The sequence below is a fragment of the Dipodomys spectabilis genome, unplaced genomic scaffold, assembly GCF_019054845.1.
Source record: "Dipodomys spectabilis isolate Male_0828 unplaced genomic scaffold, ASM1905484v1 ptg000018l, whole genome shotgun sequence".
In the NCBI taxonomy this organism is placed as follows: domain Eukaryota; kingdom Metazoa; phylum Chordata; class Mammalia; order Rodentia; family Heteromyidae; genus Dipodomys; species Dipodomys spectabilis.
Genome location: NW_024870695.1, coordinates 413,967 through 427,389, shown reverse-complemented (window position 1 = coordinate 427,389; position 13,423 = coordinate 413,967). Strand labels below are relative to the sequence as shown.

Below are 13,423 nucleotides of genomic sequence, written 5' to 3'. Positions count from 1 at the left end.
CCCAGCCCCAGGAGGCTGAGATTTGAAGATCACAGCTCAAAGCCAGCCTAGGGAGGAAAGTCCATGATAGTCTTTTTTTTTGGTCCGGTCGTGGGGCCTGAACTCTGGGCCTGGGCACAGTCCCTCAGCCCTTCAGCTCAAGACTAGCACTTTTAACACTTGATCCACAGCGCCACTTCTGGCTTTTTTTTTTTTTTTTTTCTGCTTATGTGGTGCTGGGGAATCGAACCCAGGGCCTCATGCATGCAAGGCGAGCACTCTACCACTGAACTACCTTCCCAGCCCCCATGATAGTCTTATCTCCCAATTAGCCACAGAAAACTGGAAGTAGAGCTCTGGCTCAAAGTGGTACAGTGCTACCTTGAGAGAAAAAGTTTAGGGATAGTGCTCAGGCCCTGAGTTCAAGCCCAATAACTGACAGAAAAAAACTTTTTTTTTCTTATGGTATTTATTATGACTTATTTATTTATTTTATTGGTCATGGGGTTTGAACTCAGGGCCTGGGCACTGTCCCTGAACTCTTCAGCTTAAAGCAAGCACTATACCACTTGAGCTACAGTGCCAAATTACAGTTTTTCTGGTGGTTAATTGGAGATAAGAGTCTAACAGGTTTTCCTGACTGCGTTGGCTTTGAACCACAATCCTCAGGCCTCAGCCTCCTGAGTAGCTAGGATTACAGGTTTGAGCCACCAGTGCCCGGCTTTTTATATGTATATACACATACTTTTTTTTAAATTTTTTTATTGTAAAGATACTATACAGAGGGTTACAGTTACATGAGCAAGGTAATGAGTACACTTCCTATTGAGCATTGTTACCCCCTCCATTGTTTTCCTCCTACCATCCCTTCCCTCCCTACCTTCCCCGAGGTTCTTTTTTTTTTTTAATTGTATACACATAGTTTTAATGTTTCATAAAATAATTAATTCACCCTCTTATTTTTTCCCTTCCCCTTTCTCCTCCTAAGTAGTTCTTTAGTTTGATTTGTTTTCTGTTTATCCACATAAATAATTATGTACATGTATATACATGTCCATGAATGTGTATGTCTTTTAGGTCTAGTTTTCACATATGAGTGAAAACAGAATTTTTTTTTTTGGTCGGTTATGGGGCCTGAACTCTGGGCCTGGGTGCTGTCCCTCAGCTCTTCAGCTCAAGGCTAGCACTCTACCACTTGAGCCACAGCGCCACTTCTGGCTTTTTTTTTCCTGCTTATGTGGTGCTAAGGAATCGAGCCCAGGGCCTCATGCATGCAAGGCAAGCACTCTACCACTGAGCCACCTTCCCAGCCCCAAACAGAATATTTTGTTTTGTGCCAGTCCTAGAACTTGAACTCAGGGCCTTGGTACTGTCACTGAGCTGTTTTACTCCAGGCAAGTGCTCTGTTGCTTTTAGCTTTGGGCAATTAATTAGAGTTAAGAGTCTCATGGATTTTTTTCCAGGTCTGGCTTTAAACTGTGAGCCTAGATCTCAGCTTCCTTAGTAGCTAGGATTATAGACATGAGCTACCCAGAAATATAAATATTTTTTTTTTTTGGGTCCAGTCGTGGGGCCTGAACTCTGGGCCTGGGCGCTGTCCCTCAGCTCTTCAGCTCAAGGCTAGCGCTCTACCACTTGAGCCACAGCGCCACTTCCGGCTTTTTTCTTTTTGCTTATGTGGTGCTGAGGAATCGAACCCAGGGCCTGAGGCATGCAAGACAAGCGCTCTACCACTGAGCCACCTTCCCAGCCCCAATATAAATATTTTTAAATGATTCAAATGTATTTGTTTATCAGAATCCATAGCAAACTACACAAATTTTCTGAAGCTCTAATCAAAAGAATAGCATTGCAGTAAAGTAGGAGCTCATCAAAAGAGCTTTGAAACAATAGAAAATATGTATCAGCTTGAATGGAAGTCAAATCAGACTGTTCTAGAAACTGAAGAACTGGGGAAAAAAACCTGAATCTTTTTTTGTTGTTGTTGTTTTTGGTTGGTTGTGGGGCTTGAACTCTTGGCTTGGGCGTTGTCCCTGCACTCTTCAGCTCAAGGCGAAGCGCTCTACTGCTGGAGCCACAGCTGGTTCTGGTTTTCTAGTGGTTTATTGGAGATAAGAGTCTCACGGACTTTCTTGCCCTGGCTGACTTTGAACCTCTATCCTCAGATCTCAGCCTCCTGAATAGCTAGGATTAAGGTGTGAGCCACCAGTGCCAGGCCTTTTTTTTTTTGTAACCGATGTCTTTTTTTTTTTTGGTCAGTCATGGGGCTTAAACTCTGGGCCTGGGCGCTGTCCCTGCGCTCTTCAGCTGAAGGCAAGCGCTCTACCACTTGAGCCACAGTGCCACTTCCTCTTTTTTTTTTTTTTTTTTTAATTTTTAAGAGTACACAACCTGGCTGGGAAGGTAGCTCAGTGGTAAAGCGCTTGCCTTGCATGCATGAGGCCCTGGATTGGATTCCTCAGTACCACATAAGCAGAAAAAGCCAGAAGTGGCGCTATGGCTCAAGTGGTAGAGCACTAGCCTTGAGCTGAACAGTTCAGGGACAGCGCCCAGTCCCAGAGTTCAGGCCCATGACCTACAAAAAAAAAAAAAAAAAAGAGTACACAACATAAAATTCACCATGTTCAAATGGCCAGTTTAGTGACATCAAGTATGTTCACCTTAGTTTATGACTTAAACCTGAATCATAATTCCTTAGTCCTAAGTGACACTGAAACCAGTTTAATTTTCATTTGGTAAAAATCCCTAATCTGCCACTCTGGTGAAAGAAAAAAAAGTGCAAATCAGCCAAGCACTAGTGGCTCATGCCTGTAATTCTAGCTAATCAGGAGGCTGAGATCTGAGGATCACAGTTCAAAGCCAAGCCCAGGCAGGAAAGTCTGTGAGACTTCTATCTCCAATTAACTACCAGAAAACTGGAAGTGGCATTGTGGCTCAAAGTGGTAGAGCACTAACCTTAAGCTAAAAAAAAAAAAGCTCAGGGACAGCATCCAGGCCTTGGGTTCAAGCCTCATGACTGACCAAAAAAAAGAAGAAAAGAAAAGTGTGAACCCATAGGCCCAAGACTTTGTGGGATTGGAGGAAGGAGAGCAACTCCATGAAGTGAATGTCATTGTTCACCACACTCTCCTCCATGTCTCCTCTCTCATCACTACCACTGTACTGTTGTTATTAATTAATATTAGACACTGGGCAAAAAGAGAGAGAGAGTTTTAGATTCTCAAGATTTGCCCTCTGCATAGTACATTCATTTGATTGCTTTGGTTATTTGTTTATTTTTGTGCCAATACTCAGGGTTTAGGTACTGTCTGTCCCCAGATCTTTTTTGCTCAAGACTAGCATTCTACCACAGTTCCACTTCTGCCTTTTTTTTTTTTTTTTTTTGGTACGTAATTGGAGATGAGTCTCATGGAATTCCTTTTTTTTTTTGTCGGTCATGGGTAATGAACATTGGGTCTGGGCACTGTCCCTCAGCTCTTCAGCTCGAGGCTAGCGCCCTACCACTTGAGCCACAGCGCCACTTCTGGCTTTTTTCTGCTTATGTGGTGCTGAGGAATCGAACCCAGAGCCTCAGGTATGCAAGGCAAGCACTCTACCACTGAGCCAACTTCCCAGCCCCTCATGGAATTTCTTATCTGGGCTGGCTTCTAACTGTGATCCTCAGATCTCAGCCTTCAAGTAGCTAGGATTACAGGTTTGAACCATTGGCCTCTGGCTTTGGTGTGTGTGGGGTGTGTGTGTGGGTTTGTGTGTGTAAAATATAATTTTGTGTTAAGGTGTTGTAAAGAGGGGTTACTATTTCATAATTCAGGTAATGTGTACATTTCTCGTTTGCACAATGTCACCCTTTCCTTTGCTTTCCCCCACTATTGGTACTTTTTTTTTTTTTTTTTTTTTGGGTCAGTCATGGGGCTTGAACTCTGGGCCTGGGCGCTGTCCCTCAGCTCTTCAGCTCAAGGCGAGCGCTCTACCACTTGAGCTACAGCGCCACTTCCGGTTTTCTGGTGGTTTATTGGAGATAGGAGTCTCATGGTCTCTCCTGCCCGGGCTGGCTTTGAACCGCGATCCTCAGATCTCAGCCTCCTGAGTAGCTAGGATTACAGGTGTGAGCCACCAGCGCCCAGCTCTATTGGCACTTTTTAAAGAGGACTTTGAAATGGTATTTTAGGCAAAAGGAGCCAGTTGGTTCCTCGGATTCAGTTGTGACTGAGTATAAACCTTGACCCGTGACCCCTGTTCTTTCTTTAACACCAAACCACCTAACAAGCAATAGTAATATTAAAAGTAGCAGTGACTGCTGTCAACACCTGCTCTCAGGACAGAAGCCTTCCAAGCAAAGGTCCTGTTAACTGTATCTCCCTAGCATCTCTAATATATTTATTTCTTTCTGTCATCCCTGGCCTGGATTATGATAGCAGCTCCCACCTGGTCTTCCTACCTTCTAACCTCTACATAGCTGCACATATCCTGTCTGGAAGATCTGTTGCTCCCAGCTTGAAAGCGATAGATGGCTTCCCTTTGCCCTCAAGATGAAGTCCGTACTGTCAGACATAATCTACAAGATCTTCTATGATGAGTGCTATTCTCTTGTATTACACCACCTCATACCTTGGACCAATCGCACTCTCTTCCTCACAGATTTTTCTGCCTCACTCCCATCCTATTGTCTGCTTAGTCCTTCATATTCCCTGCTACATGTGTTCATGTCATCCGAGCTCTCCTGAGGTGCCACCTTGCCATGTTCACACAAGCACTCCATGTCTCCCTCTCCCCCCACTCCCCAAACCCTATGTTTACCATGAGAGTGTGTACCTTCGTGTTGTTATTTGCCCTGTTTAGTTTGGTTTATTCTGTGTATCTGGAACATAGAAGTATCTCATGCACTATTGTAGTGCATGAGAGTCTTTCTCTAAGCTGAGTTAGCTCTCTCCTGGGGCTAGCTTGCTCTTAGGCTTGAAGTACTTATGAGGTTGCTAGATTCTGCTAAGACCATGAAGATTACTAGTTATAAACTGAGAAAAAGTCAGGTGCTAGCGGCTCACACTATAATCCTAGCTACTCAGGAGACTAGATCATAGGATAGAGGCGTGTAGCCAGATCAAGCAGAAAAATTCCCCAAGATTCCATTTTTAGTTAACCAGCAAAAAGCCTGGTTAGAGGTATGGCCTAAGTGGTAGAGCATCAGCAGTAGGCAAAAGAGCCAAGTGAATGTAAGGCCTTAAGTTCAAGCCATGGCACTTGCACACACACACACACACACACACACACACAAATAGAAGAAAATATCAGCAAATTGTGGTAGTAAACACCTGTAATCCTAGCTAGCACTTGGGAGGCTGAGACAGGAAGATTGTAAGTTAAAGGCCAATATGGGCTACATAGCAAGACTCTATCTCCAAATAGAAAGGAGGTATTTATTTGTTTTGGGAGGCAGATAGCCCTAACATCTTATTTGTTTATTTATTTATTTATTTTTTGGTTGGTCATGGGGCCTGAACTCTGGGCCTGTGCACTGTTCCTCAGCTCTTCAGCTCAAGGCTAGTGCTCTACCACTTGAGCCAAAGCACTACTTCCAGCCTTTTCTGCTTATGTGGTGCGGAGGACTTGAACCCAGGGCCTCATACATGCAAGGCATATGCATTCTACCACTGAGCCACCTTCCCAGCCCCGCCCCCCCCAACGTCTTTTGTCCTTTTAAAACTTATGAAATTAGACTGGGTCATGTAGGATTCTGTATTCTGAGTTCATCAGCCAGTCAATCTGACCAGTAAACCTAGAATGGCAGATGCAATTCACCCCTGGAAGTATACACTCAAGCCATCTCCTTTGCTTCTCCTTGTTCTAGATAGTATAGTGCCCTGTGCCAGTGAGCTTTGGAAAACTGTGTAATGAGAATGTCTGGTAAGGTCTCATAGGCTGTCCTGGACCTGGTGGGGGGGGGTGGTGGAAAGGGCAAGTTTGGGGTCATATAAGAAGCCAGTCAACTTTAGGTGTCAGGCCCTAGCAGGTGGCTTCTCACAGAGTAACCTACTTATCACAAGGGAACTTGTCTGTACTTCCCATAGAAGAAGCTGGAGGCATGGCCTAAAAAAGATGATATTAAAAGCCTGTTTTTCCTTTCTTTCTCTCCATTTCCTCACTACCATTTTTTCCCTCTACAGCAAAGTACCTACTTTTGTTCGCATGCTGGCCCCAGAGGGAGCCCTGAATATACACGAGAAAGCATGGAATGCCTACCCATACTGCAGAACTGGTGAGCATAGACTCCACTAAGAGCTGGATAGACAAAGGTATCCAGTGGACCCAGGGAGGGGGTACATGAGGGCTTTTACATCCCACTGTCACTTTCCAAATTAAAGCAGTGAAGGAATGAAATGGGCCATCAATAGGTGAGGATAGACAGCTGGGTGCCAGTGGCTCATACTTATAATCCTAGCTACTCGGGAGGCTGAGATGTGAGGATCACGGTTCAAAGCTAGCCCAGGCAGGAAAGTCTGTAAGATTCTTTTTTTTTTTGGGTCCGGTCATGGGTCTGAACTCTAGGCCTGGGCGCTGTCCCTCAGCTCTTCAGCTCAAGGCTAGCACTCTACCACTTGAGCCACAGCGCCACTTCTGGCTTTTTTCTTTTTGCTTATGTGGTGCTGAGGAATCGAACCCAGGGCCTCTGGCATGCATGGCAAGTGCTCTACCACTGAGCCATCTTCCCAGCCCCGTCTGTAAGATTCTTATTTCTGTTTGTTTTTTTTTTTTTTGGTCGCTCATGGGGCTTGAACTCTGGGCCTGGGTGCTATCCCTGCCTTCTTCCACTTCCAGTTTTCTAGTGGTTTATTGGAGATAAGAGTCTCATGGACTTTTCTTCCCAGGCTGGCTTTGAACCGTGATCCTCGGATCTCAGCCTCCTGAGTAGCTAGGATTACAGGGGCCCGGCTTCTGTAAGATTCTTATTTCCAATAAAACTACTCAGAAAAAGCTGCAAGTAGCACCTGTGGCTCAAGTGATAGAATGCTAGAATGCTAGCCTTGAGTGAAAAGAAGCTTAGGGACAGCATCCAGGTTCAGAGTTCAAGCCCTAGGACTGTCCAAAAAAAAAAAGATTAGTAAGGACTACCAAGTAGTCATAGCCTTTGACAGTTCAGAACTAACCCCTCTGGTCTGAGGAAAGTATAGTAATTTTTATTGTTTTTTTGTATGTTTTGTTTTTATCAATTATAAAAGTAATGTTCTATTCATGTATTTTGGAAAATAAATAAAAGCAAAAAAATCAACCATGATTTATCTCTAGATAGTCACTTAATATTTTATTGTTTTGGGGTTTTTTTTGTTTTTTTTTTTGGTTGTGGGACTTAAACTCTAGGCACTTGCGTGCGCCAGTCCTGGGAATTGGTCTCAGGGCCTGTGCATTGTCCCTGGGCTTTTTTTGTTCAAGGCTAGTGTTCTACCACTTGAACCACAGCCCCACTCTGTCTTTTTGGTAGTTAATTGGAGATGAGTCTCCTGAGCTTTCTTGCCCATGCTGGCTTTGAACCAGGATCTTCAGATCTCAGATGCCTGAATAGCTGAGAATACAGGCATGTGCCACCTGTGTCTGACTCCAGTCTTTTTTGTTTGTTTGTTTTGTCAGTCCTGGGACTTGAACTCAAGGGCTCGGGCACTGTCCCTCAGCTCTTCAGCTCAAGGCAAGCACTCTACCACTTTGAACCACAGCTCTACTGGTTTTTTTGAGCGGTTTATTGGAGATGAGTGTCTCACGGACTTCCCTGCCTGGGCTGGCTTTGAACCGAGATCCTCAGATCACAGCCTCCTGAGTAGCTAGGATTACAGGCGTGAGCCATGGGCACCCGGCTATGGAATTCCTTTTGATTAGTTCACTCAGCATTCCAAGATTTGAAATCTCAAGGGACATCGAGGAGTAGACCTCTTGAGTCCAAGCTAACACTGACTTGACTTATATGCCAAGAAAGTTCTAGAGGTTTTTGAGGTTGGTGACCTTTTCTTCCATCAACCTTCATTCATTGGCACAGTCTTGCTCAAGGATCCTTCTACTAGCTTCTGCTTGCTTGCTTTATTTTTGGACCTGGTACTTTCTAGGTTGTATCTAATAAGGATACAATCTTTATGTGTAGATCCCAGGTGATCCTTACCCTGTGGACTTTGGCAATGACTAAAGTCATTGCTCTTTCCAGCTGTCCTCGTGCTACACAAGTTCAAAGATCTTTCATCAGGAGATGCACAGGCATTGGTGGGACCTGGCATATGTAGCACTTAAGGTTTTATTGGTGTAAGTCCAAACATCACTAATTTCTAAGCATGGCAGTGGAAGCTGTTTAGTTCTTGGAATTGAGGCATGTACCCATGTTCTTTAAAGGCCTTGTGCTAATCCCAGCAGTTGGGAGGCTGAGGCAGGAGGACCTTGAGTTCAAGGGCAGCTGGGCAACACAGCTAGTTCCAGGCTAGCCTAGATAACAGTATACAAATACACACAGAAGCAGTGAGGCAGGGTGTGTCTGGTCTAGGGCCAAAGGTAAATTTTCTTAATGTCTAGGAGAGTTGCAATGAGCTTGTGTTCTAAGAATCCTAGCCAGGTTTGCATGGAGGGGCAAACAGATAACATGAACTTCTCCAGGCCTGAGGTAATTTCTGTGTGGGCAGCTCATGCTGAGAGATGCTACTTAGGAGGAATGTACTATAGTTGGCATGGCATTTATCTACACAACAAATGTTAGTCTGCATGTTGGTGCTCGACACAAGAAAAATAGAATTTTTAAATTCTCCAGGTACAGGAGAGACAGTCTTAGGAAAGGAGGAAAGTTGCTCTCTTCAGTGAAGAATTAAATCCTAGACCTGTTTACCCAGAAACCTGCTCTTTTAAAATAAGAGACAGAAACCAGGAGTGGATGGAAGAGAGATAGTTAATATCAATGTCTTAGTTTGGTCTGAGTAGATCAAGTTGGAGCTAAGATGGATAAAGTTAATCCTATTCTGAGAGGAATGAGAACAGATTGGGAAACCTTATTCATTTTCACAATTTCTGTTCTCTTTATTTTCCTCTCTTTCTCTGCAGCCTATGGTTTGGAATATGAGGAAGTGTTTATAGGATGATCTATAGGTGAAGGTGGGAAGAGGAAGAGAAATATATGTTTTTGTTTTGTTAGTATTGTGGCTTGAACTCTGGGCCTGGGTATTGTCTCTGGGCTCCTTTTTGCCACTGAGCCACCTTCCCAGCCCCATGGCTCCTTTTTTTTTTTTTTTTTTTTGTCGGTCGTGGGGCTTGAACTCTGTGCCTGGTCGCTGTCCCTCAGCTCTTCAGCTCAAGGCGAGCGCTCTACCACTTGAGCTACAGCGCCACTTCCGGTTTTTTCTGGTGGTTTATTGGAGATAGGAGTCTCACGGTCTCTCCTGCCCAGGCTGGCTTTGAACCACGATCCTCAGATCTCAGCCTCCTGAATAGCTAGGATTACAGAAGTGAGCCACCAGCTCCTGGCTCCCATGGCTCCTTTTTGCTCAAGACTAGTACTCTATCACTTGAGCCACAAAACCACTTCTTGCTTTTTCTATGATTAATTGGAAATAAGAACCTCACAGACATTTGCATTCTGGCTGGTTTCAAACCAGGATTCTGCCAGGTACCGGTGGCTCACGCCTATAATCCTAGCTACTCAGGAGGCTGAGATCTGAGAATCACAGTTCAAAGCCAGCCTGGGCAGAAAAGTCCATGAGATTCTTATCTCCAGTAAACCACTAGAAAACCAGAACCGGCTGTCGCTCAAGCAGTAGAGCACTGGTCTTGGGCTGAAGAGCTGAGGGGTAGCGCCCAAGTCCAGAGTTCAAGCCTCATGGCTGACAAAAAACAAACAAACAAATCAAGATCCTCAGATCTCAGCTTCCTGAGTAGCTAGAATTACAGTTGTAAGCCACCAAGGCTGTAGTTGGAATGCTCTGAATATAAAGATGTTTGAAGGGGAAGAGGGCTAGGAGAAGAGTAGGGGCAGTTATTATCACTCAAGTTAACATTAAAAATCCAGAAAAGTTCATATGTTCAGAAAGCCAATTTATCAGAATTGAGTAAATCTGCTTCTGTGTCTTACAACCACTAATGTATAAAACTCCCAAATCTCCGCGTTTATATTGAAATACAGAATTATGAATGAAACCAGATATCCCTGCTCACTGAACAGAGCATTCTTTCCTTGTGAATTCTACAAGGGAAACAATTAAAATAACCAACAGGTAGTGAAAAATGTCCACTTGGCTAAGTTGATCAGGTTTTGTTTTTTTTTTTGGTCGGCCGTGGGACTTGAACTCTGGGCCTGGGCGCTGTCCCTCAGCTCTTCAGCTCAAGGCAAGCGCTCTACCACTTGAGCTATAGCGCCACTTCCGAGTTGATCAGGTTTTTGTGTCTGTTAATTAGCACGTTCTGTCCCCATAGAGGCCAGACTAGGAGAGGGTAGATTCAGAATATTGTGTTTAATTGGAGAGCTTATTGCTAGTTTTCTTCAAATTAGACTTGACACTGCCATCTCTACTCTAGGGGTGGAGGTGTGTTCCCACAACAGTGGAAAAGAACTTCTACCAAATTGGCCTTCCCTGTAATACATATAGTACCCATCATTTCTTTTTTTTTTTTCTTTTCCTAAAATGGTTTTCTCAAGCTGCTAATTGAGCAGTTATTTTAGTTATAGTCCCTTAGTTAAAAACTTAATCTGCTGTTTCCTTCCAATCTTTTTTCTTCTTCCTCTTCCTCTTCCTCCTCCTCTTCTTCCTCTTCCTCCTGTTCCTCCACCTCTTCTTCTTCATTCTCTTCTTCTTTCTACTTCCTCCTCCGCCTCCTCCTCTTCTTTCTCCTCCTTCTTTCCTTTTTGTAGGTCTTAGGACTTGAATTCAGGGCCTGAGCTCTGTCCCTGAGCCTGTTTGTGCTCTAGGCTAGTGCTCTACCAGTTGAGCCACAGTGCCACTTCTAGCTTTTTCTTTTCTTTTTTTTTTTTTGGTCCAGTCATGGGGCCTGGGCGCTGTCCCTCAGCTCTTCAGCTCAAGGCTCTACCACTTGAGCCACAGAGCCACTTCCGGCTTTTTTCTTTTTGCTTATGTGGTGCTGAGGAATTGAACCCAGGGCCTCAGGCATGCAAGGCAAGCGCTCTACCACTGAGCCACCTTCCCAGCCCATTTCTAGCTTTTTCTAACCATGATCCTTAGATCTCAGCCTGCTTAGTAGCTAGGATTACAGGCATGAGCCACCAGTTCTGGTGACAAGTTTTTTCTGTACACAGTGGCTTGCACCTCCCTGTATCTCATCTTTTCCTCCTTTCAGTTCCAGAGGTTGCCTTAATTTCACATTTGCAGTTTGTTGGCTCCGTATGCCCCAAACCCATGAAAGTGGTATTCATCAGAAAACTGAAGTAGCTCCCATATTCATAGGATACAGAGTGAACTAGGCGTTGTCAGGAGGGAGCTATTCTGTCCTCAGTGATATGAGAGCTTCAGTCATTTTCTCTGATAAATAATTGAACTGTGCTTTCCAAGGGGTCCCATTACAATGAGCAGGAGTGCAGAAAGGGAGAGATTTGGTTACAATGAGAGGAAGGATGCCACCAGCAGATAGAGTGCCTGGCTCAGAGTACCTTGCTCTGTGTTCCTCGAGGTAGAAGTGGAGGCAAGGTGCAGGTGATGGTCTGACCACACAGTAGTAGGCTATAGGGCCTCAACTGATCAAAGAAGAGTCTCAAGAAACCCCTACTTTAAGTCCAGATTTGATATTTCAGGACTTTCATATGAGTAAAACTTGAGGTGAGTTGGGAATTGAAGCACTCTTAATTCTCTGGGGCCTGGAGGTAAGAATGGAGTAAGCTGGGCCGGGAAGGTGGCTTAGTGGTAGAGCGCTTGCCTTGCATGCATGAGGCCCTGGGTTCAATTCCTGAACACCACATAAGCAGAAAAAGCCAGGAGTGGTGCTGTGGCTCAAGTAGTAGAGTGCTAGCCTTGAGCTGAAGAGCTGAGGGATAGGACCCAAGCCCAGAGTTCAGGCCCCATGACCAACCAAAAAAAAAAAAAAGAATGGAATAAGCTATGGGAAGTAGGGAATGCTTTACTGTACATGGTCCCAGAGGATGGGGAACAGGTATTTATTTGTTGTTATTAACCTTTTTCTCTCTTCTTTCCATGTGCTTGCCTTGGAGCAGTTATTACAGTAAGTATTTTCAGGGGGGTTGAAATTATAAATGATCTAAGAAAAGAACTAATAATGTAAACATATTAGAGGTCCTGGATATTTCCTACTTTCCCTGGAGGACATGTGGAGTCACTGAGGCTTGGGATTTTCAATCCTAGTGAGGAACTTGCTAGTTGGCTATGCTTGATAAGTCTTAGGGCACAGAATGAACTAAGAGTCTTTTTCCTGCCCACCTCAGATCATGACTATTCAGGGTTGAAGAGAAGTTTCAGTTCAGCAACATGATGGTTCAGCAATCTGTTGACTCCTATGAGCATTGACCCTTGGCAAAATTGTGCAATCAACAAGATATCTTTTCCATGTCTGTCCGCTTTGTCATTGCCCTTCTATGACATTCTTCAGCATTTTCACCCACATGCCTTCCCCTTTCTGGGAAACTAATTCCTGGTAATGGGATAATGGGTTGAATTCCTCCTTTGAGTAGCTCCAGTGTTTTGGGCATTTTTTTCTTCTTACAATTGTTCCAATTATAAAGAGCTCTAAGCCAATAATTAGCATGAAGGGTTGCCTTTGCAAAAGGCTAGTTGAGAGAAAGTCTTTCTCTTTCTACTTTCTGGACTAACCATTAGTACCCTATGAATAAAGCAGTATAGAAGACTGGTTAAATGCATGGATTCTAAAGTCATACAGACCTATCTTCTGGCCTAGTTCTGTGTTGATTTCTGTGGCCTTGTACAAGTCACTTAACCTTTTTGAATTTCACTTTCTTCATCTGTAAAATGAGAGTGATTATATAGACCTCACAGGCTGGAATGACGGTTGATTCCATTGGGGTAATATGTACTTAAAGTTAACTGTAATTGTCAAGCTGGAGCTGGAGTTTCCCTACTATCATGATCCCCAGTAATGGAGACAGTTATTCTCTAGCTGTGAGCCTGGTGACTGAAGGGTTTTTTTTTTTATTTCAGAATGAGTACATGAAAGAAGACTTTCTGATTAAAATTGAAACCTGGCACAAACCAGATCTTGGCACCCAAGAGAATGTAAGTAGTACTTTCAAAGAACGCAAGAATTCCTGGTACCGGGGCAGGATCTGAAGATCTGTCCTGTAGTTTCTCTATCTGTATTGAAGGGCCCTCTCTGTGGTCCTCCTTTGCCTGGGCAGGAAAGCAATGGCCTCCTGTCCTGCTAAGATGTGATTGCTCTGTCTCTAATTGTAAATTGTGATTTCCAAGATTCCTAATTGGGCCTTCCCTGTGGTGATGATTGGTCTAACGTGCAG

The 13,423-nt window shown here is 44.1% G+C and overlaps 1 protein-coding gene across 2 annotated transcripts in view; it reads left to right on the top strand.

Annotated features, from left to right (window-relative positions):
- Pitpna (phosphatidylinositol transfer protein alpha) overlaps positions 1-13,423 on the top strand; it is a 52,920-nt gene that overhangs the window by 13,994 nt on the left and 25,503 nt on the right. For both annotated transcript variants that reach the window (XM_042673606.1, XM_042673604.1), the window contains 3 exons: positions 6,141-6,232; positions 12,152-12,159; positions 13,110-13,184. In XM_042673606.1, the coding sequence (XP_042529540.1) occupies positions 6,141-6,232; positions 12,152-12,159; positions 13,110-13,184 (175 nt within the window). The remainder of the gene's footprint in view (positions 1-6,140; positions 6,233-12,151; positions 12,160-13,109; positions 13,185-13,423) is intronic.